Below are 25,936 nucleotides of genomic sequence, written 5' to 3' on the forward strand. Positions count from 1 at the left end.
TAATCTTTGCCAGGGTTTGTCTAGGAATTAAATGTCGTGTTGCAATGGAATAGCTTTTTATTAAGAAACAATGAAAATTTTTAAACACGGAGCAACAAGATGGATATTCCTCGAGTAGAATAAATATATTTATAAGCCTATCTGGAGTCCATTGAGATCGCAGCTGTAGCACATGTTACATAAAATACATTTATATAAATAAAATGACCCAATACGGAGCTCAACATGCCAAAAAGAAAGTAATGTAAAAATGGCCTTCTGCTTACAAACTTTCAGTGACAAGAATTTTCTCTACACAGAACGCACTTGATAATAATTTATCGAATAAGTTTCTTGATCTTGGTTGCCTGCCGTGTAGGATAAAACCCCAAACATTTTCACGTTCGATGCATGAGATTGTCATCTGAGTTGCCTTACTAACAAATTATTGATCCTTGTGAGTTGTTAATTAAGGTATTACTCTTAGTTTCTTCATAAATTTCGGATAAAACTCTGTGAAAGTTACTGAATATTTTATAATGATTTTCAATAAAACCTGCAAATTTGCAAACAAGGTAAGGTAATAAGAGCAAGTGTGCCTTTAAAAAAATTCTAGGCACTCAAAAAGTTGAAAAATAAACATAATAAATCTCAGATTGGTACTAAACCCGGTCAGTTAAATCCAGGTTTTCTGCTGCTGTGCATTAGTTACCCCTTAAAAGATTGAAGGATATGTCCTTTCGGCTAATATATCGTATTTAATTCAATAAAAGTAAATATATCTGCCTTCGCATGGGATAGTTTATCAGTGAATAAAAATATTATTCATGTACGACACATTAATGTAGCTGTAGTCTTTGAATGACTCCTACTTGATAAATCCTTAACCACTTTCAAATACTTCCAGAAATATTACAATACCTTCGTTCCATGCCTTAAGCTACTCATATCACCAAGTACACCGCACAAATGGCATCATGGAATTTATTTTCTTTCTCTTTCCTTCAACAAAAATTCTCTCTGCTATTAAATTCTCTAATAATCTCTAAATATTTAATCCACCCACTTTTTTAGTCAGCTCTCTAGTTAAAAGAACCATGCTCCGTTGTTGCCCCATTCTCTGAGATTCTTCTTCGGCTTCTTTTGCTTTAAAATCCATTTAATTTTCTATTTCCCATCTCCCTCCAAAACCGCATGGCATCATCCACCAATATTGCAGAAAAATGTCAAGTTTCCTATCATGAAAGGTCATGTTCCATACTGAAAGCTTGATCTAACTTTCTGTATGTCTCTTCTATGAGCCAATTACTATAAAACTTTTTGATACCTAAAATATTGTGTTTGTCCAGATATTGCGCTTTGAAATAAACAAATAAGGAGTGAAAGCTCAAAATGAATACTTTCTAATGACAATAACTATTGAATACTATTGAATACTCTTATAATTATTGTTATATTCTAATTACTCTATATTTTATGAAATCTGTATTGTTTCTGGAATGAATGTTTGCGGGTTAATGAACAATTGACCATAAAGGAGACCCAAAAGTTGAATATTTCCCGGATTCTAATTTTCTGGTAGGATTTATCGGGTGATTGACCTTTGAATTTAATTTCAGATAGTACCAGTTCCCCGGGAAATTCAACCAAACGGCATTGACACACAGACACTGGTAAATACTCAAAATAATCATAATATTCAAAAATAACAATTCGTGATTGGAAATTAATTCTGGGGTATACCGACTAATATTCAAGTTCAAGTTGAACAAGTAAGAAAGCATAGTATTCTATGTTTTTGAATGATTAATCCTAGTCTGTATTAAGAACTTCCTAGAGAAAAAACTAAAATTTAACTATCAAAAGTCATGACGTCGTAAGATTAAGCATATCAAAAATGAATATGGATAACCTTATTCTAAGATAATTTTTGAGAAAATCAAACGTATAGGCTCAAGAATCATAAAAAATGATCAACAAAAGTAGAAAATATTTTTGGGCGCTGAAATTATAGTTGCAAAAGATTCAAATGCATTGAAACGAATATGTCCGATCGGATCAAAGATCATACATAATAGCGTATCTCATATTTAGAGCATCCATTTGCATATATATAGAACGTACGTCACGTCCCAACATAACGCGTGGTTGAAAATAAAAGACTCCGGGAATCGGTCGACTTTCAAGCTCCATGGAAAAACATATCTTTTGCTGCTCCTAGAGAAATAATAAATACAAGGATTCTAGGACTATTAAGTTTCTTAGCCCTCGAATCCTAATTACTTGTCTAGTTTCGTAGTAGTAGTTTTAAGGGGAGGCGACCGACAGCTAAGGTCATTTGCGCCATAGGGGATGGACAGGAAAGGATGAAGGGTGGAGAGAAACCCGGCGTCGGCATTAGCCTGCTCTTTACGAAAGGCGCCAAGGGGTCCGCAGTTTAACGTCCCATCCGACGGACGGCGTACTCACTCAAAGTGCCCTCCACAAAGCACCTCAAGTAGGGATCGAGATACCTCTGAAAAATATTCAACACCGCCGGGATTTGAACCCGCGCCCTCAGGGTGGGAAGCCAGTACGTTAGCCCCCGCACCATCTCGATCCCCGTCTAGTTTCGTAAGCGGGCAATTCGGCCAATTACCGAAATTTTATTCACTCTAAATTTTGGTATTCTTGGTCAAGCTCAGTCCGAAGTTTCGAGGTTGATTTATACCATGCGAGGAGATAAGTACTTTTTCAACTTCCTTACGCTATTGAAAATTAAATTCATTGATACTCCTTGTCTAACCAAAAGTTTCTTGAGTTAATGCTTCTTAATACGGAATCACGCCCAGGATGTGGTATTAATATTATCCATATGAAAATATAGTATTCCTCTTTTCTCTTTTACGAATCACGAATATTTTCTCGCATTTAACTCGTTTCAAATATGTTTTGGATGAGTAAAAAGGATCCGTTGATAATTATGCTATGAGCGTGTTCATCAAAATCATTTTTCCACGCTACAACTAAAAAAAAACATTTAAATGTGAATTCAAAGAACTGCGAGATATACCGCGGCAGCTCCTTTAAGGAATTAATATGTGTGCATCGAAATACAGAAATTTCACAGCGTAAAAACCATTCACCTTGAACAGGAATGGAGCTCGGATCTCTCGTTTTCCGAAACTCGCAGTGTAAGAGTACTCCTCGGAAGCTTAATTAAATTAAGCACCAAGCCTGGAAATTTAGGGATCCATATTCGAATCCCGGTCAAGGCGAATTGTTCTCACTCTGTGAAATTTCTGCATTTCGACTTCAGAAATAGCACAAAGTAAATGCGGAGGAAGTTGAAATCACAAACCACGTCTATACACTTGAATTATGGAGGCTCACGGGAATGCAAAACATTGCGATGAAGGACGGAAGCAATGGGAACGTAGTGCTATAGGAGAATGATGACATTCAAATGGAAGGATCGAATAGCTAATAAGGAAGACCTTCGACTAATGGAAGAACAACGAAATACAAAAAATGGCAACGAAGAATATGTGATCTCACTGGGTGTATAAGGCCCGAGGTCTTGCTCAAGAGTCGCGAGACTCGAGAGCAAAAAACTGTGAAGAGGTTGGTGAGTAAAATAATCGAGTAGAGAACTTCGTCAAGCCATTTCCACCATTGATGAAAAGTGGTAATGAGAGGAATAAAGGCTTGTTGATTACTTCTACCGGACCAAGTTGACTATTTCAAACCGAGATGTATAGTTAAACCGCATTAAAAATGTCTGTTTAGACTGCGGTTTAACTACCGCTGCGGCTGTTTGTAGCTTAGACTCGTTTGGCTTTATGTTTCAAAAGTAAGAGGGATTCCAATAAATACATCATTCGAGGTAAAATAATAGAAATGGAAGAGATCATTAACTCAAATGAAATAAATGCACATTTAACTTCAAAACAGAAGGGTAAAATGAAAACAAGAAACCTAAAATAATGGATGAAATTAGGCTGTTTACATATATAGATACGTTATTATGTCATTAATACCAATTAAACAAAAAAATCGAATGGTAGGATAACGGTTACGGTGTGATAGGGTTTTCAAAGAAAATGCGGACGATGCCGTCAGAGCAATTTTAGCACAGTTTACTCACGGAATTGCAAATAAAAAAATAAAATGTTCACAGTGAAAAAAAATCATTCATTAAAGTCTGGATTCTAACCCGGATCATTTTATACCCAGTTAGTTTAAATGCCGTTCTTTTCTCACAAACATAGTAAATAATGAATTCGGATGTACAAATATTTAAACAAACAATAGACCAGCTTCTAAAAATTTGCCTGTAAATTCATATATACGAAGTCAGAACTTGTCATAAATCCACGGTTCGTCTACACTTATATTTCGGTATGAGCTTGCAGAAAATGGTAACTTCAAAAAGATTACGCTAAAAATGATTCTTCACGACTCTGAACTCAATAATATGTTTATTAGACAACATACTACAAATATCTTCCCCTTGTTAACATCAATAAGCTTCCTTTAAACGCTAAAGGTCACTAGGCGCTTCTTTGGGCAGCAGGTCAGCTTGCTGGCGTATTCAAGGGTGGGAAAAATAGGTGGTCAGTAAAAAGGGTGAGTGCCATAAAATAGAGGGGACACCGCGAACCGACACTTCGAATGGACAGGTGGTAGAAAACTGAAAAGGGGGTCAGCGGTGGTGGGTGAGGACGCTATGCAAAGCAGGTGAACTGGGCGGATGATTGAACAGCGGTTAATGTTACGGAAGAAAAATATTTGTTAGCGACGATCAGATCATATGGCGGTGCATATGAAGTGGTTATATTGTTGCTTGGTAATACATTTCTCAGGCCCTATGGTTTATTGACGGCTAGGATCACGAGAAGTACGCATTATAAGCGATCCATAATTTTCTTACAAGGTAAGGATAAGATTAAGAGAAGTAAAAGTATATTTTGTGCATAGTTATTGTATGCATCACAAGCGATGTATTATTTCCTCATAGATACAATTATAACCAAGTGAATTATAACAAAAAGAAACTTGATGGAATAAGGAAATTGACAGACAACGGGATAACTTAGAGGGCTGCTGCAAACCAATTCTAGGGTACCTAATTAAAAGACTAAAAAGGTGATTTCAGATTATGCTGATAAGCAATGGATACAATTCTTAAACTTTGGAAACTGTATGCCCAGTGCTTTTTTTAATTTCTGCACAGCGTCGTCATCATGACAACCACATCATCATTATCCTTTTTCGCAAATTTTACGCACATATTCCTGGTTTAGCGATGGCTTTGATAATTTGGGGTAACCAGATCCAATTTTCAATAGAGCGAATAAAACAATAGCCAAAAATTATAGACCGGTAAGCATATCATCATTTGTTCGCAAAATAAGGGAAAAAAGAATCGCCGACTATATTTGGGAATGGTAAACAAGGGATAGATGGCTATTCAAACACCAACATGGATTTAGAACGGGATACTCGTGTGAAACCAGGTTTTGGGATTAAGCCATTAGGAAGACATTATCGGCGACGCAATAGATGAAGGAAAGGATGTTGATGCGGTATCGTTGACTTTTCGGCACGTTTCGACCGAGTGCTTCACGATAGATTATTGTAAAAGTTTGAGTCGTTACAAATGAATTTGATGGTAAAGCAATCGATAAAGTTTTCTTACAGGCAGAATTCAAAAAGGAACAATAGGGTATGCATTTTCAAAAGAGGTGAACTTAATAGCAGGAGTTCCACAAGGCAGTGTTCTAGGGCCATTAATCTTCGTAATTTACGTAAACGATCTACCAAACAATTACCATTCCCAAGTAAGACTCTTTGCTGTTGATTTCATTATACACATACAGACGGGTAGAGCATGTAAATGTCCGCGTAGTACTACAAAATGATATCAAAAGTCTGGGTGACTGGGTTACAAATAATAATATGGGCATTAATATACGTAAGAGTAAGCATATACATTTTTCAAATAAAAAGAATGTAGAAAAGGAAATTTACACCCTCTTTGGAGAAAGAATCCCATGTACCAGTCAATGCAAATATTTAGGCATTTACTTAACTAGGGATCTTTGGTGGGGGTCCAAGTAGATAATTTGACACGGAAGGCATTTAAAGTATTGCATTGGGTAATGCGAAATTTAAAAGGAAGTATCGTAATCACAAAAGAAAAAGCATATAAGGTACAGGTTATCCCTATCCTAGAATGCTCCCCTATAGTATGGGGTGGGACATATCCAAAAGATAGAAAAAGTTCAAAGAAAGGCAGCAAGAGATGTACTCGAAAAATACAAAAGAAAAGAGAGTGTCATGGAAATGTTGGATATACTGAAATGGGAGAGATTGAAAAATAGAAGAAAAAGAGGTAGGTTAGGCGGAATGTAGAGAATCTTTCAAAATGACGAAGCGTGGGAAGATTTATGGAAAGAGATAGAAAAACCAAACTCAAAGGGAAAACAAGACCGCATTTAAAAATAAAAATAAGAACTCAAAAAACAAATAATAAAAAATATACTATTAGAAATAGAACTATTTTTGAACGGAACCAGCTGCCTAGAGGCTTTTGTTTGAGCCCTTTCCATCCAATTTTAGGAGTTTAAAAAATAGTAAGTGTAAAGCAGCCACTGGGTGATAACCTTTATTGATCAGTGATTATGATACTATTTTACTTATTTAAGTATTGTTTGCATGTGATATGGGCGGCGTGAGAAACTGTATTGTAAAAGTGAATGGTGTGTTAACGGTGGGTGATTCTGAAAGGTATATGAAATTGAAGAGTGCGTGATCATGGACGGAGTGCGGCGATGGACGGAGCTTTGTAAGTATGGTGTGAGCCTAGCCCTAGTGTGATGGTAAAGGTGTGGTTGGTAATCTTAAAGTGTCATTGTATATGAGAGCATTTTGTCCCATATCCGTTCTTCTTGTGTATGTATGGGAATTGTAAGAGTGACCGTTGACCAGACTTGACCGTTGCCACCAGGACAACTGCCTTACTGCAACGAGATTTATTCAATAATAATAAATTTTAATTGCATAAGCACTTAAGAATTTCGAAGTCATTACTGCTCTGTGCATCGTTAAATCCTTTGTATTTAACACAAATTTCGAAATAAATGGTAAATAAACAGCCATTTTTAATAATTTAAGAAAATAAACATAAATTAGACTAGAACATTAATGCACCGGTAGCAACGCGCATTATTTCCATCAAGGGACAACGGATTTGTTAGTAGGCGTTGTATTATTGCCTTTTTCATTCCGATGAAAAGAGGAAACGAAAGAAAAAATAACTGCCTTCGCATCAAATGAGATGCTCACTCTTTGACATCCTGACGTTCACACTGCGGAGAGAACAATGACATGAAATAAAATTAAGCTCGCATAGTTTTTGTACAGCAACCATAGCATTCAACGGGAATCATTTTTTTGGTTGCAGTAAAAAAATGGCTAGCATAGCTGGGACCCTCTTCTTTCGAAAAATAACAAAAATTAAAGTTTTCGCAGTCTTTTTGGAGATATACGACCTTTAAAAGTTAGGCTTTCTGCACATTGGTCTTAAGAGAACACGGCAAGTGAGGCATGGTAGTTAAGAAACTGTGCACAAATGAATCCATTGATCATCAAAACACTAACTGAAGGTACTTTATTATATTTATAAATAAATCTGGGAGAAATCCGAAAATCAAACTATAAATGAACCTGAACCTTTAATGACTGAAATGTCAACAGTATATGCAGCAGTTATCGAGTACAAAGTGCATATCAATGGAACGTCTCATGACGATTGGTAACATTGTAGGTAAGCATCGTAAACATTCATCAGCTCAGTTGTAAGGTCAGGGAAGGGAATGTTTACACCCACACACTGAAAGGAATGTTCCCCTAGGTTCATTGTAAGAGCAGTTGTTTCAAAAGAAAAAAATGCCACCAAGATATCATACCATGATGTCGTTGAATTGGCTCTTTTCCAATAGAAGAAAAGCTGAGATAGGTGCCGCGCGTAACCACCAGAACAGGTAACTGCTATCTAAGTTCCTTTGCTCGTTACATCGATCATCATTTTATTAACGTAGGCAGCGAAAATATATTTCCATGATACTGCGAGACTTCCTCTAATCGGGTGGTTGAGATACGGGAAATGTAAGTAGCTTGATTTATTTGTACATAATCGCATCACGTACAACTTACAGTAGTCAGCATTTAACACTTTTTTATGTTCTGACGAAAATTCGAAAGTAGCCACGCAACCTATATGTATTAATAAATGATTTTTAATATGTCGAACGTGTTGTTTTTTACGTGTCCGTCCATGAAACACAGTGCATGTACAAGTACTTCGGCTGACAACCACGTATTGGAAGCATAATGAGATAAACAAGTGGTTGATTTAATTAAAAAACAGTGATAAACATGCATGTTTTAAGAGGATGCCAAACCATGATAGTTACGCAAAGCACCATATGCATTCAATGAAAGGTCTGGAAGGGAATTATATCGTGGAAGTTTTGTTTTACAACTATTGATAATTACCAAGGAATAAACCGAATCTTAAGTCAATAAAGAAGTTGGTCTACCGAAGATACAACGCTTAGTTAAATGCTATAAACAGAAGTTTTACGGTCGTTTCTGATGTTAGTCAATCAGTCTTCTAGCCAAATTTCGTGGTGTACGAGTATTTTTAAATGCTATCTATGTCCGCAGTGAAAAGTGAATCTTTGATTTGAAGACAATAGCATTCTCACTCTTGATTAACTTTATCAATCATATTACAAAATCGAATTTTAAGTAAAAAGAAACTCCGAAGCACGTATTGAAAGCTTGCAGGATTGCCGTGAGCTGAATGCCACACAATACCTTCGTCTTTTTTCGCGGTTGGTATCGCACCTATTCCCATTCAAGCAAATATTTGTCGAAGTATTCTCCCTTAATGAATCAGTATTTCTGCTAATTTGGTGATGCCTTATTTCGTTGTACATTTTCCTTTTATCTAAAGGAAAGCAGGCATATTGCCTAGATCAGGGAGAGCATCGCTGTTCTTTTTCTATCCGTATCACGAAGAATATTGGTTGGAAATACTGAATAAAATATGTCGTTGGTGGCTTGATAAAGGTGATTTAGACAGAGACAATGCACATTGAAAACTAAAAATTAATATTAGTATTCTTTAAAGATACCGATTTTATTATTTATGCCAATGCATACTCCTATAATATCGAGAAAATATTTCGCATATCGAACAAATATATTCCTATATTTAGGATTGTCGATTATTATATGCGATTGATACATGTGACCTACGTAAGATACGAGATTATGACTGCGAGAAAATGGCTAATCATATTACCAAGGAGTATTTTTCTGATAATTTAGAGTCAATAGAAACTAAAATTGTCCTTTTTCAACAGATGTTTAAAATCACTCCGCTTCAACAATTCTACAATATATCATTTGAGAAACTGGTGTTACTGCTTAGACTTCGGAATTATAGATTCTTTGCTATAATGAAAATGCCTGAGGCTTTTCAATACCGAAAGTGGTTGGATTTGTGATCTTCATGGCTTAAACTTTGACTTAACGTTCCACCAAACCACATCCCTACATTGGTGACCGCGCGTTATCTAGTGTCGCTCGAACTCAGTGAAAGTGCCGCCAATATCAGGCTGGTCGGGCAGGGGCCTATTGTCGAAGAATTCCCCATCGAGCAATCAAGACCTGTGAGTTGCCGTGTACCTGTTTCACACTCTGCCATCCATGAGGATCCCCGGCCTCTTCTCCCTCATTTCATTATCATTGGCCATTGAAATCCCTCCAAAAATAATACTTATATTTTTGCGTCAAAATTTCGATTTCTTGACGCTGAAAAAATAGGAGAATACTGATAGAAAACAGTAAATAATTAATATTTAGCGTAAATTTTCCAATATTCTTTCTGTAAGAAAAGCCCCCATGACTATGGAATAGAATTAATTAATTTTGAAAAGACGACTAATATTTCTTCGCCCTAACTCACACACATGAATAACTTTCTTTAGTGAGTATACTACCTTAATAAGATTGATTCTAATAAGAAGTCTTAGTATACAAGTAAATCCAACCCGAGAACTAAAATATTAAGAATAGGAGAGATAACGAAAATATAAATAAGCATCTGATGCTACGGAAATTGTATGTTCCCGGGTGCGCTCTGAAATTATTTGTAAGATTTGAAGGAGTTGGATCAACATGATCGATATTGCTTGTTTCTTCAATATTGGTTACTCGACGCAAACAAATGGGACGACTCCCATTCCCTTATCTCATCGAAGAAACATCGAAAGGTGAACATACCTGCTCTAGGCCGACCCCCGCTGTCCTGGTTGTTGCCACTTGATGAGGAAGCCATGGCTCCGTCAACGTCTTCAGTCACTATCACAGGCAATGGCTGCGAGCCGAGCTCCTGAAAAATGAAGGGACATATGGATGATTAGTCAAAGCCGTTTAAATAGTGAGCGCTTTCTGATATAGGTACATTTCGTTATTACTTTCAAGGAACACAGCAAAAAAATCATTCACACGGATAGCGTAAAAGAGATGGAAAACTTATAATCATTGGGAACCAGGTCAAATCTCCTCCTTTCGTATGCGTAGAGAATTATATCTCACTTAGACAATGTAGTGCATGTACCTGTAGTTACCACGATATAAATTATGTTAATTATTTTACAAAAAATATAAAGTAACTAAAATTTAAGAAAAACTCAATTTTTTATATTGTATGCCTGGGGTGTAATCACCCCCTGCCGTACAACCTAGCGATGGCTTGCAGGGAATCATGTAGATAGATAGACAGAATCTATACAAGCGGAGGTATATCCAACGGAGGGCGACAAGCATAAAGTTCTAAGTAGGGAGAAAAAAACGTCAGCTGGAACACCGCATGGAAGATGAGACAAAGGTATCGGGCACACCCTAAGGCATAAAAGTCACCCGAGTGCGTCAGAATGAATAATATGTGAGAGGTCAAGAAAGGAATAACCCAACATAGATAGCACATAACAAATTTTGCATGATAATATTAGTACAATGTAATGAAAACCAGACAATGAAAGTAAAATGTTGTTAATCCAGAAGAGAAGGCATCTTTATTAGAACCTCGTTCAGGTAGAAATTTATGCTTAACAAAATAATATACAAAGGATAATACACTTTGCTTAAAAGCTGCATTGCACATAAGAAAGAGAACATTGGAGCAACACTAATACGATTCAATTACTGCAACGTAGTTACACATCATCATTATCATCTTCTAAAGGCGGAGTCTTGTCGTTGGGAACATTCGTTTTTATTTTGTTGGTAACACTTACCGCACTTAAAAATAACAAGATATTTTCGAATTTCAATCCACAGTTTCTAGTTATAAATCATACTCGCATAGCAGGGCCCTATTTAACCTTTGCTTTGAAGGAATTCAAAATATAGAGTTCATTGAGATAAAAAGAATTTTCTATGCGAGACACTTTAAGGAGTATATAATCCATTATGCGAAATTTGTTTCCTAGAGGTAACTTGCACTCTTTCGGGAACAACTAATTTTCCATATTCAGAATGAACTTAAATTTGGCAAGCGTTTGGGATCATCTGCAGGACGGTATTCAGTTTCTCATTGATGCTATTAAATATTACAAAGAAACATTTAAAAAAAGAGACTGCAGCACCAGCCACTTTACAGAATTTGATTGTATAATGGATTAAACATGCATGAAGGTTAGTGGTAAATAGGTCAGAATATCTGCAGCTCCAAGGAAAAGGTTTCCTCTGGACGCCGTCTGTTCAATAATTCATCGTCAACAACATTCGTCTCGCAAAATTCCCACTGCAGCAAAATGCTGGATTAAAGGGCTGGATCAAAAGTCCTTTGCCAAATTGGAGAACCACTCCGATTCGCGTTTAGCCAGAGAAAAATGGAAAAATGAATGTAAATCATGTTTGGACTAGTAATCATATAGATGAATCACTGCCCAAAAAAAATCTGAGATGCAAATGGAGGCCTAAAAATTAAAATGGTATTCCTGTGGCGAACAATATTTCATGATTCATAAAGCGTAATGCATAACTGTTTTTACTGTGAATGGTAAAATATTTTAAATGAAGGAAATTTACTAAATAGAAGTTTCACTGAAGCTTACTTTCAGCTCTGACGGTGATCAAAAATACTATATAGTAATTTGAATGGAAAGTCGAATGCATATCCATAGGTACAATATCAACGTGGCCTTTTTGCATTTGCGAACATATTTTTATCCTACGGGGGCATGGTGACAAAAGCAATACGTACGCGGAGTTTGCAAAATATAAAAGAAGTTGACAATTACTAATGCACCCAATTACTTCTTCGGTCAATGAAAAGTTTTCATTTTAATACTTTTCAGCAAAGAAAAAGCTTTATCACGAACATCACGAGCATTTTTAAACAGGCAATGAAGCTCTCATGCACCCAGAACTTCTTTTCTGGGAAGCATTGCATACAGTGGAATTTTACAAGGAGCCATTCATTCGGGGTTGGAGACGCGTTTCCGCTGCGTCGGTATCTATATATACATTTATTTTCGTTGCAATGGATACCGTCGCCACTACTCCTGACCTGGTTTTCTCTCGAGGACCTCCTCCGGCTAAATAATCGAAATCGCGGAACGTTTGAAGGCTAGGAACATAATTTCTCAGTTCCCCCGAGACATTTCTCCCAAATAATTTGAGTTTTCTTATCTCCCGAACTCCGCACACACGCTCCTTAAACGCGAAAGCACATTATCCCTGATCGCCGCCCCTCCACCCCCTTCGAAATACGGGTGCACATATACATAACATCGCCTTAGACGTTCTCCGCACCCCCGCCGCGCGCGACCCCCTTTTTTGCCCTCCGCACTGCCCATCGATCCGGCCTCTCTCGCCATTGCCCCGACCAAACACGTCCTTCCTCCCCCAACCCTCCTTCCCTTTCCCTACCTCCCCTGCCCCTCCCTCCTCGGAAGTCTCCCGCCGTCCACGACGCTCCGGCGCCGTGTAATTGGGCGCCTGAGCTCATTCACTCCCCCACACTATAAACCTCCATCTGTGTGTGCGTATCTTCATCCGTCCTCCTCCCTCCATCGCACGCCCTCTCGCACCATATTTAGCGGCCTTTTTCCTCGCCTGTCAGCTGCGATCCCCTCTCCTGTCAAACCCCTTGTGCTCCGTCCCCACACTCACCGAAGTTTTGAGGACGTCCGCTGTGATCGGGTTGAAGAAGCGTCTTCTTAGGTTAACCATTTTCTTACGACGTGAAATGTGAAACTTAATCCTCGAAAGGAATAGGTTAGAGGATCATTTTGAAGGCACAGGAAGAGAATTATATACGCACGGAAGCATCACAAATTTAAAATAGAATCTTTTTCCAAAGAGTGGAAATTCTTTGTCCCTTCCCCTGAGTCGCAAATCATGCAGAAATTTATAACGTTAATGTAATTGGACAGAAAATATTTCCAAATGCAGTCGTAAAATAAATAATATTTTACCGTCCTTCAAATTTCTAAACTACTCTATTATCATGAACGGGTAATCCGCAGATCAATTCGCAGCTGCCCTTCACTATATTTTTCGACTATCTGTTTAATTATTCGCGACAATTTGTCTTCTAATATGAAAGTAGGAAAGAAACATGCGGAATTTGAGTGATTAATGTAGCACCCGATTTCAGGATATGTTTTTGGTTAGGATAAACTGGTATAGACTTTGTCCATACAAAACCTACTTTAGTCGGTAGAATACCATAAAAAATATCAATCTTATTATTAATCGCCTTTAAGAAGTTTCCCTGCAGCTTTGTTTTCTCTCCTGTTATCGAGTTCTTAAATCTCATACTGGGGTTCAATAAGCTCATTGCTATTTATGAGATATTTCCCATAGTTATCTCCTGTTACCCAATATTCAAAGGATTTCTTCATTCAGAATAGACAAGTTCGAGAAGAAAATAATTTCGTTTCTCGTAAAGAAGGGAAAAGTTTTGCATTCTTATTTCCGTTGACATAGATCACTTAAGTAGAGGAGTAAGATAAGGGAACGCCCTAAGGAACAGAATTTAATTACGTATGTTTCGGAGCAACGGGCGTAAAAATCCCTTTACAAATTGAAAATAGGTCGTTATAACCTCAGGACAAATAACGGAAAGGCAATAAATTGTTTCATGGTCGAAAAATCTGTGTACATATTTCCAACTCGAGCTGAAACTAACTTCGGGCTATTTCTCTTTCCTGCCTTTATTTCCTTTCCCGGAATCCTTTCCTCTATTCCGTCCGCTGTTCTATCTCCCTCGTGGATACCGCCATTCTCAACTTCATTTAGTTTCGTTTTGTTTGACTGCGGCATTTAATTTAGGGCAGAGTTCGGAAAACCCTCCCTTCATCGTGTGCCTTGAACCCAATTCATTTTTACTTGTAAACCTGAAATACCACCTAAACCCATTTTTTCTTCAAGAATAAGTATATTTTGAAAGCAACTAATGAATTAACCCCAATAATCTTTTATCAAATGGTATATTTTTCTTTCTTGCCAGCCTGCTAAATTTGTAACTCCTTTTGCATGAGTAAGTTTTTTTAAATCCTTAAAAATCACATGCTGTAAAAAATTGGGTAATTTTTATTCCTTGTTAGCCATCTTCGCTACACTACTAAAAATGCTTTTTATGCTAGTATTGTGAAAAATAGAAAATTAACTTGATTCTTGGATTATAATGTCTGCCTAAAGTTGAAAAGAATAAGCGTGGATGACAGCCAGACCGTGGTGAGCCTAATTGTCCTGCAGTGGGTATTTTTTTATTATATTAATGCTAGAAAAATTAATTGTTACCAAAGAGAGGGACGCTTTTTATTATCATCAATCACGTGCAAGGCGAGGGCGAAGCAGCAATATCGCCGTCAAAGCTACGACACATGACTAAAAAATTGAGTTAAACAATAGGACGGCACTTTCATTTCGAAATTTGAGAGGAATTGTAATTCGTAGGCAAAAAATTGTCGAATCGAGGCAACTTTAATCTTGCTCCACAGTTCCATCACGTGATTTAACTTGACAGCCCTTCTAGCAGCATCGCGAACATTATGGCTCAACGCCATTTGGTAGAAGAACAGACCCAATATGTTTCCCACTTATTTTTCGTAATTTTGAAAACTTTGAACTCTTGGCATTTCTAAACAATGTAATTGAGGCCAGAATTCACTTCGAAATTCTAATTAATTAAGCCAATGCTTGTTCACTCATGTTCACTCTTTTGGTGTCAAATCATAATGGTGTTAGAAGCCCAGGGGAGGGGGAAGCGGATGGCGATGAGGAGCAGGCGAAGACGAGCCGGGCTCGACGTCGACCGCAACATGTCACGAGCCATTATATCCTTGAATGCGTCGAAATACGCCAAAACGAATGCAATATCCACCAGACAGAATTTGTAAAATGATTTAATTACTCGAAAGACAGTTATTTTATCACGCAAAACGGACATCTTATTTCAGATCCACTTCCATGGGTTTCAAGTTGACTCTTGTCGCACGGATATGGCGGAACGCACAGCAGACTGAAACATATCTTTTCTCACCAAATAGACAATTTTTAGCGAACGAATTCCAATGCCTCTTAACATTTGAACAGCGCCATCCTGGCGCAATATACTATATCGAAATCCTAGCCATAATTTTGGGAGCTATCTTTGGATGTTTGTACAACGTTTTCACAGGGTCCCTATCTTTCAATGTAGTTGCATCATGTCTCCGTTTCACTCATTCTCCTTTCTTACTCCATGTTCTTCTGAAGAATATTTGGTCCTTCAGGTCGACACGTTCCCTAAAGAACATTAACTTTTTATTAACAAAAATGGAGCCAACGGGTTCCATTTTTTATTAATAAAAAGGCATGGCTAAATACAAGATAAATAGGTACACCAAATAACTAGGATTCACTTTTACATACAGCATTTCATGAAGAACACAAAATTAGATGAATATAAGAATCAACTTTTAGCAACAAGTCTTTATTAGATGGATAATAGATAATTAAAAATATTTTTATTTTTGAAGTAGCCCGTCCACATTTCAAACACGGTGAAAGAATTTTAAATCACAAGAGAAAATTCTCTAAGAATTTAGATTTATTTAAAAGAAGAACTGAGATTACACAAGGATGTTAGGACAAGGCAGTAAGTAGTACAGTTATTAGAAAAAGGGAAATGGGTAGCAGCGCAGTCGCGATCAAAGCACGCCGGATAAAGGCTTCCAGAAGAGTAAACGAGCTGATTTCTGAAGCTGAATTAGTAGCATCCCGCAATGCACAGGCAGATTAAATAAGCCTCCTTCACTGATGCGCCTTTTTCCCTGGCAAAGTTGGAAACGACACCACAGCAAAACCAACTACGATTAAACTCTAAAATTGGAAGGTCTAGTGATCATCTGCTATATTTTAAGACCACTTAGTTAAAAAACTGTGGATCCCCTATAATCACATAATAAAACCCTAATGTTCCTGACCCGCACCTGCATGACGATTATGACGTAAATGTAGATAGATATTCTTTAATTTTAGATTCATCGATATTTAGGCACCCAATATAATTCTCTGTAAACGAAAAAGAGTGACACTTCTAATATTTTTCGTGCACGTAGTTTAGGAAGGTTCAGACAACGCGAAAGTTAAGAATGTTCAGAGGTTTTGAGGAATGATTTTGTTTAATTCGATAATGTGAATGCGGTTTAATGCGAAAACTGTTCGTGAAGAAATTTAGCCTCATCGGTGGCAACTCTTGACACGTGCCGCGAAAATATCAATGATCGACATTTTGGTAAAAAATGTCAAAGTTCACCGCACATGATATTTTTCGTGTATTTGTACAATACCATGTACCTTGAAATCATTATAATCATGAAAACTATGGGCAATGCTTTCTTCCATACCATCGATAAACAAATAATTTTTCCCGCGATGGTCGGAGCCGACTCATTCATTGCGAGTCGCCTCTTCTCAGCCTAATCAACGCTTTTTGGGCCTGATCTTTGTTTGGACAAATGTTGAAAAGGACCTCCGATTTTGAAAAAATAGGACCATTATTTTGGGAGATTCCAATGAAAAATCATGGCCAGTAATGCCATCGTGTGGATAGGCTAAGGTTTTTGCAGTCCATGCAAAATATTGGTTCTCAATTCTTCAAAATAATAAATATATAATTTAATTTTCTATACTACACTCTATACTCAAGATTGCGTTACTCAAGTTTCGTAAAACATGGACTAAAAGAAAATGCTTTACTGTGTCCTCGATACACCTATAAGTTAGTGGCAATGGTTGTCAGCTAATTGTCATTCACAACGCCATTTGTTTTCTTATAATACCCTTCGTACTAAGTTTTTAGGGTGTTACCAAACAAAACGGTGCATGGGTAATGCTCAAAAAAAATTTAGGTTTCTACAAAAAAAATGTTTTTAAGACCATAAGATGCCGTAGCAGCAGGAGAAATTCAGAAGAGAATAGCTCACATAAGAAGTTAAAAGAAGCATGCCAGCGATATGTTATGAAGGCAGAGAAGGCATGGAATGAATTATCTTTTATCAGAAATGCATCACCAGTGACGTTAAAGGCGTTCCAGGAGATTCGAAGGAGGAACTGTTGAACGCGAAAGAATTGTTTTGCGTCTAATGTTTGAATTCGCACGACCTGGACTTATCCAAATTTATTTACCCACACTGCCAGAATGCATCTACCATCTCATCAACGTCGTTCCGCAACAGAGAATTTTATGAGTTGCCAAGCGGTTGGTGGACAGATATGAATCGAGAGCCATCATATTGATGAATCGAACTATGATGCTTTTAAAGCCCAGCAAAATATTCGTTATAATCGTTCAGAGACATGATTTATAAGCAATGATCATTTTTACACAAGGGAAAAAACCATTTGCATCTGATAGCGAACATTAAGACATTTTTGTAAAAACTTCCGCGGAATGGCGTTGATACATTTTTATTAGTCATTTCTTCAGTATAATATGTTTGCAACATCTAGATCTCAAGTGAAGCAGCCGAATGGCACGCAAACGGCAAAATCCTCTGACATTTATAAACATCACATGCGGATGAAACCCCGAATATAAATATATTAATAAGGATGAACAATTCTGCATGCTTTGCGTCGTATCTTTAAGACGGCATAGGCCACTTATGTTCTGCTTTCTAATTCTCAACTATTTCGTATGATTGATAGAAGTTGGAGAAATGGTAACAGAGGGGTAAAGGATAAGAAACTACTCATCCACAGGATATGGGATTTCACATGCCATAGCGATAAAAACGAGGTGAGCACCACCCTATCAACAAACCAATACCCTGATATTGTTTTTTTAATAATCAAACAAATTTTGAGCTAATGAGTAACAACAAGAATTCTGTTTTCTGGGTATCCTCCAAATGATTCATGACAGCAATTTAACTGTAGTCCAGAGTTTAGTCCACAGTATAGTGAGCACAGCAAGTTTTCATTTTTAAATGAAAAATTTTTGGTTTACATCCAAATCACTGCTGACAGCAACAAAAACAAATATATACACAGGCAAGAAACTGTCAAAAGGAAGGGGAGTTGTGAAAAGCCGAGAACCATCAAACTGATGACAGCACTACTGTTGCGCGTTTGCGCCTTTTTTCCCACGCTGGACAAGCCACGAGTGGATTCACAAGGCCCTCAGTTTCTTTCTGCTCTACCAGACGAAATAACAGCTTGGTCCATGGCTATCGTTTCAACCAAAGAGTAGTTCGCCAGGTTTCATCGCAGAATTATTTCTTACTTATAAACAAAATAGTCGAAGTCACGCTCAAGGATAACTTTCAGACATGTGCTGATCACCCTAGAAGGAGTATATCTGCCATATCATACGCAAAACGAGTTTTCAATTGACCAGATACTGTGTCGTGATTTGAAGAGCAGTACGTGTAGCGCCGAGGGAATGGTACAACAATTAACAAAACAGTGCAGAAGGAACTAAAATTGGATACATTTTTATGAAATAATCGACGCTTCAAAATTTTGGGACTGCAGATCTAGGAGTACATTTTTGGCCAGCGATTCAGTCGACGGTTTCCAGCAAAACATGCAAATATTGATGAAAAGTTATGAGGGCGAGAAAAATAAGTCTGCAGTTGATTAACATTACGTATATTCTTGGTCTGATTGGAAAAATATGAATTTCCCTACGAATAATTTAATCAATTGATTAAACAATCAATAAGTGAAACATTCCGCTATCGTTTAATCAATAATTTATACGTAGCAAATATTGTAGAAAATAAATTGTGCAGTAGATGTAAACCGTAACCTTTGAGAAAAAACTTGACATTCGACCTCCAAGAATATTTCCTTCCTGATTGACTGCAGAGTGCTCACCTATTTTGTGATTCCGTCGTACTAATGAGCTGAAATTATCTCGTAAAACATGAACGCCGATCATAGTCTACACAGATGCAGTTTTGAATCAATGAAGATATTAATAGTTATATAAACATATATTTAAACGAAGAAGAGAAAGGGAAAATCGAAGTTTGTTGAAAATTGTCTTGACCAAACGTGTAGATTAATTTTAGCACAATGGTGCGATCATTGAGAGTGACGGAACAAAGAACTCACTCGAAAATCAATTTTGGGATAGGATATGGAATAACAATTTTTAAGCGCCTATTGATACCCATATTGGCATAAGAAGGGGCAATTAAAATGATAATGGTGAAATATTGATTTTACCTTCTTCCGGTGTAGGTCGATTCAATCATCATAAAAATATGCCCCAACGATGCCTCATGTAAACACTTTCACTGAAAAGGTTTGTTCGCCATATTTACTGGTCAGTCGATGTTTTCTCGAGATAATCTCAGATCTGGTAATAACGATTTCTAGAAATTCCATACGTGAAGCACGCCTATAGATTCGTACCTCGTACTTTATTAAGAGTAACACGAATACTTAAAGCAATGCAATCAGAAAACATGTATTTTAGATTATGAGTGGGATGACGATAATTAAACGAGCACTTAGGAGAGAAAATTTCCTAATTATTTTGTTCCGAAAATCCCGGAGAGAATTATTCTTAACTTCGCTCCTGATGTATTGCTACACAGTTATTTATGTTTCTCCTAAAGTTCTTAAAATGTGTACATTCTTAAGGTAAACGTACCATCACATAAGGGCAATCAATAAAACATACACTTAAGATAAAAAAGAAGAATTCAATATGAAATTTGTAAACAATGAAAGGATGGAGTAAAGAGGATATACATCCCGTCCCAAATGCCCACGGCGTTACTCACGGCTGAAGATACTTATTTGTTCCGCACTGCTGTCTGTTGGGCAAAACAGTCTGAATCGATCTCTTGTCGATCCGCCCACCACAAAAAAATTTTTTGTTTTCGTCTCTATTCAGCTGCTTCGTGGCATTAGATATAAAATCGTAATTCCATTTAATCCTCATAAAAGGCTACGAATTTCCACTATCTTGTAGCATTGTTATTATAACCGTAGCCGCAGATGAGCAACTCTTGTATAAAGTGTCGAAATCTAAGCGGCTATGGATAACAGCTCAAATAAAGAAAGTTACAAGAGGAAAGAAGAAATTTAATACAAGAATCCTAGAAAGCAAAATGAGGAAATCCTTTATAAAAAGTGGGGAAACCTAGTCATGCGAGAGTGCGAGAAGGCCAAGGAAGATTGAACTGAAATCCAGCTGCTGTGAATAAATAAATTACTACAGAAAGAAGGGGAAACAGCGAAACTGCTTCAAAATGTTGAAGAGATAATTCGGAGAAAGAAAAACAAAATCTCAAAAACATCCGAGATAATAATACAAGATGAAGGCATTGGGAAAAGATGGAAAGAATACATTGCAGCACTCTCCCAATGGCCCAAAAATCCTAAAAGGTAAGACTTAATTAAAGAGAAAATCTTGAAAGAAGAAGACGAATGCTGCCCGGAAATACGGAGAATTCGATTCGACAGAGCCGTCAGAAATCCGAAGAACAGCTATTCCCACCAGGAAATGACAAAAAAATGGAGGAATACCTGCATGTCTAAGACGTTTTTTTTTGCCCTGTCTATTCACCTTCTTTTTTCCATGCCTATCCATTCCCATAAAGCCCCACCGACGATTGTCCTCACTACTGCCTATGTTCAACCAAAATACGATTTGAACACATGAAATGCTCAATATCCTCCTTTTATTTTCCATATTTATTTTACTTAATATTTTCAATAGCATTCTCGATGGCCTCGTTCGTAACGCTCAGAATACAAAATTATCTGCACCTAGGCAGTCGTATGCCTGTTTATCTAAACCATTTGGACATGATGTTCTTAAAACTACCATTTTCACTCGCGCAAAAACCTTTTGTCTAATGCTGCACTGATTTACTCTTCATTGGGATGGAAACTAAAATTTACTGTACAGATTCCTCCAGACAAGTTTCTCCATCAAAAGGGGAAATAATGCTAAGCGGCATTATTTCCCCTTACATAACTCCCTAAACTCTGAGGTTTTTCTGTAAGGATATCATTTACTTCAAATTCTTTATTATCATTCGCTCCTTGCAGCTCAGTTAATCTTACTTTCGTATCCGTGGACGCAAGCACTACCCAATAACATAAGTTGGCTCTTCCTCATCTATAAGTACTGGTGAAATTCTTTGCCCATCTATAAGTACTGGTGAAATTCTTTCCAATGTATTTCGTCCATCTACTCTACTTTCGTCTCTTTCACCTACGGTTCAATTACTAAAATTCCATTTATATCTTCCATAGGCTCGAAATCTTCACATTGCTTTTTGCATTAATGTACTAGTGATAAACTTTAAAAGTATGCAATCACATAAATACATGGAGAATCATTAAAAGATTTAGAACAGTGTAAACTTTAGTTCTAAAATTTGCGTAACAACGGCAATAAATTTCACATACGGAGAATACAGTGTGTAAGACTTTTAAAAAACGATCAAGGTAGCATTTGCCCATTTTCGCCATCGTTAAGGTCGAACCTCTCAACACCTTATTGAGTGACCGAGTGTCAACTCTCCTCATTATCCCTTTTCTTGCAAGCATTTTTTTCTCGGCAGAAATCCTTTCTTCTGAGCTGAGCGCAGCGTTTTTATGCCGTTTTCGGCTCGATCGTGGCGGCCTATGAAATCTCTATCTCCCGATCAGAAATCAGCTGCAAGGGCCAAAAGATTTTTTTAAATGTTGCAACTTGTCTAAAAAGGATAAAATTTGTTAAAATAAGACAGGCAAAATGCTGCCCAAGTCGCGTCCACTTTCGAAAATGACTCGGATATGTAGTTCAGCAAGAATTTGTTCAAGGAAAATATATTATGATTGTACATTGAAAGAAGACTGCGAAACTTAAAGAAATACGTAAGTACATGAAATTTAATATCAATAGAGACAGTCTATCTGCATTTCGAGAACGTTGCTACGATGGTACAAGTTGAAGAAAAGTAATTTAAGTTCACCTCTCTTATTGCTATTGGACGTCTATCCTTAAGTATAAAGCGAAAAATTATAGCAAATTTTATCTTGGAAAAGAGCTTTAAAAATTCTGATGAAATGGAGTGAATCTACTTCTTCCGGGAGCGTAAGTCATACACGTAGTCTGGACTTGGAGGAAAACTCATGGAAAAGATAGGTAGACAAATGTCTTTGGCGATATTCAGACTATAAGGTAGGTCCCATCTTCCATTTAACTCATAGAAAGAAGGGGATGTTATAACTCAAGAAAAGAATAGCTACGTTTATTAACGGTTAAATGAATAGAGGAATATCACTGCGGGTCCACCAGTTAATGAGTCGGCGCTATATGACCAGAAAATAACAAAATTAATTATCAGGCGCTCTTCCCCCAATGCAAGCAAAATAAAACTGATCATTAATTTTTATTTCGATGTTCATCCTTAATTGGTCTCTGATTCGTATCACGCCACTAATCTAGATGATTTTGACTCACTATTATTATGCCGTGAAAATATTTGGCAAAATTTAAAATTTTTATGATAAGCCTATTTATTACGAAAACGCCCCTTTGGGAAGTATCGACGGATATTTCACGAACCAATTCAATTAACATAGTACACGCCTTTCTTTTTTGATGAAATGATCCTCAACGGATTCTCTCCACAGTTGATGCGACACATACTGTATACAATTTATTTTTTTCAAAAAGATTAAGCACCTAACACATGTTTGTTTAATAAAACAAAACAATAAAAAACAAACTTAAAAGGAGAGTGTCCTGAAGGTTAGACTAGAAATATTGTTTTACGAGAAGATGATAGGGTCGAAATAAAGGGATGCTTAGTAGGGGTAGCAACATTTTGTTGAATTTATGTTTTTTCTTATTTTCCCCTTCCAAATTGTGAACTGTAATATTCTGTCTCTGCATTAAAAAGAAATTCTGGTGTCAAAATAGAAATGCACCTATCATCTTGTTCCAACGACCATGTTCATACAAAACCGACCTTCATTTATAAAAATTTTCATTATATTTTTCTCACTATCCTTCCGCTTCTACTTTGACCATTTTGGTCTAAAAAACTTCCAAAAAAGGTACTCTTTACCACCTGCTCTTGTTTATCACCTATTTTTACGTTTAACTTTGTCTTCCTCTTTATCGAAAAGCTTATAACGTTTGTTTTTTTACATTGATTCTCATTCCATACCTATCACAATGATTTTAAAATACGCTCAGAAATAATTACTTCCCTTTGGCTGAGTGGCTAATAAAAGATTGATCATCCGCAAATCTGATTGATTTAATGCTTAAACAGAGTCTTGTGACTATCTATAGTTCTTCCTGGGCCCATTTTGTCATTTCCTCCGCTCATACGTTGATAAGCGCGGGGGATAATGAACACTCTTATCTTACCCCTCTTCCAAACACTGCCCATCCAGACTTTACGAAGTAGATAGCTAACTATCCATATCAAATTATCTATACCCGATTGGTGTACTGTTTAGCAAACTGACTTCCTACTCAGACTGACAGGGCAACAGTCTCCGTGAGATTCCGATCAATAATTGGAAGTAGTGCGGAGATCACTTCAAGTGTAGTACTTTCGAGTGTCCAATGAGATGGTGAACTACCATACGCCTTTAGTTGAAAACATGGCCAACCCCGACGTCAGATTACCCTCGAATATTTCGCAATTTTCTTAAATTTCAGCCTGCTCTGATGGAGCAGACAGCCTTAGTAGTCATGATAAATCCACAGAAAACGGATGCCTTTGCCTCAAGGCGCCGAGCAAAATAAAAATAGCCCATTCTGCTGAATTTTGAAGATACAAGGTCAATAATTGGCGAGATTCCATCAAGCCCTCGTCACGTATACCGAAGCTTATTCAGCATCCTAGGATCTTTTTTTTATTATACATAAGATTCAGGAATTTCAATTTTCTCACGTAACGCGTTTTAAAATCTCTTTCGTAATCAATGCTACTCCAGCCTTTCTTTTCAAATAGGCAAGTTTCTTTAAAGTAATAAAGAAATAACAAAACAAAGGCAACATATAGGGAAAATTATTGCTTCTAAATAATGACGAAGGAGAGAGACACTTCCTATGACTAGTTACATTACGGTTCTAGCCCTATAAAGGTTTATGGAACGGATAGAGTCGAGGAGGGCAGTTCCTCATACTGCGGAATCCGTAAATGCGTACATTAAAGATAGCTTTCCAAACTTTAATGCAGGTATTACCTAAGTCACAAATAAATTTGGTCAGTACACGAATGCACGATACCTCTTGGAAATTCGCGCGATGATTACAGCTTCTGGAATTTCGCTTCTTTCACATGCTTATTATTTAATGATTAGACTCGCTCATGTAATAATCAATGATCTCTCGCAGATTATCGCTGATTTAAGCAGAGGAAAACGTAAGCGAATGCTTGAAAATGTAGGCGCATAACGGCTTTTTAGCAAACTCGATCATGGCCCAAAATACACAACGCGCTTTAAAAAACACAAGGCCACAAACAGACAATATATCTCCACGGTTGCAATGTTATCAAATAGAAACGAACTTTTTTTGGCACTAGTCATACATAGTTTTTGGGAAATATTTATATTTTACCATAAGGCAAAAAATGACGATGAACGAAAATGAATTTCATCTAATAGTATGAAGTATTTTCTAAAACGTCTGGGGGTCTGTCGAGTCGGTCAGAAGCAGTGGCCTTTGACGTTACCCTTGAGGGAGCTGGAGGTTGCATCGACCCACTGTTATGGTCGACGATTCGCCTAACGCTTTGTTTCCCCTTCGATATCCGATAAAAAAAGATTCTCGGACAAAATTATTTCTTTTCGAGTAGGTCTACATTAAACCACGTGACTAAGCGGAGGAGAGTTTTTCCTATCTGACTCGGTGGGCAAAGATATTTCTAAAAATTTCTAAATCTCGGTCATGCGTGAATTCAGGCCAAATATTAACCAGAACTTATTTTTCATGATTCGAAATCATCTTTTGATTATGCTACCGATTCTCATGGTAGGATTTTCATACTAAATACGATACAATGATAAAGCTGGTGAGAAAATCTACAAAATTTACCTCTTTAGGGCGATAAAAGGGTCTTACAAAAAATGAGATGCATAAAATGGGATTAGTGTTTTCTCCGCACTCTTTACGACTACCAAAAATCTACGTTTTTATGAAAGGTTAGTCTCAACATCAACTAGTCTTAGTGTTAACTACTAGGACTAAATGCGTGTGCCCAGAGAGCAAATTAATACGAGAAGTAAATGTGTGCGCCCAAGGCAACTTTAACGTTGCTCGATTTGTATTTGCAAATATTAATGCATAAGCTTTAGTTATCGAAAGTTAAACTTGGTTAGTTTGTACACGACGAGGGTTTCTGTTAAAAGCATGCAGTGAGAG

At 37.1% G+C, this 25,936-nt stretch overlaps 1 protein-coding gene across 7 annotated transcripts in view; it reads right to left on the reverse strand.

The window, feature by feature from the left end:
• Positions 1-25,936, reverse strand: part of SNF4Agamma (SNF4/AMP-activated protein kinase gamma subunit) — a 426,140-nt gene that overhangs the window by 198,792 nt on the left and 201,412 nt on the right. For all 7 annotated transcript variants that reach the window (XM_071595645.1, XM_071595647.1, XM_071595648.1 and 4 more), the window contains one exon: positions 10,318-10,426. In XM_071595645.1, the coding sequence (XP_071451746.1) occupies positions 10,318-10,426 (109 nt within the window). The remainder of the gene's footprint in view (positions 1-10,317; positions 10,427-25,936) is intronic.

Source organism: Hetaerina americana, unplaced genomic scaffold (assembly GCF_022747635.1).
Source record: "Hetaerina americana unplaced genomic scaffold, ioHetAmer1.1.p SCAF_7, whole genome shotgun sequence".
Taxonomy (NCBI): Eukaryota; Metazoa; Arthropoda; class Insecta; order Odonata; family Calopterygidae; genus Hetaerina; species Hetaerina americana.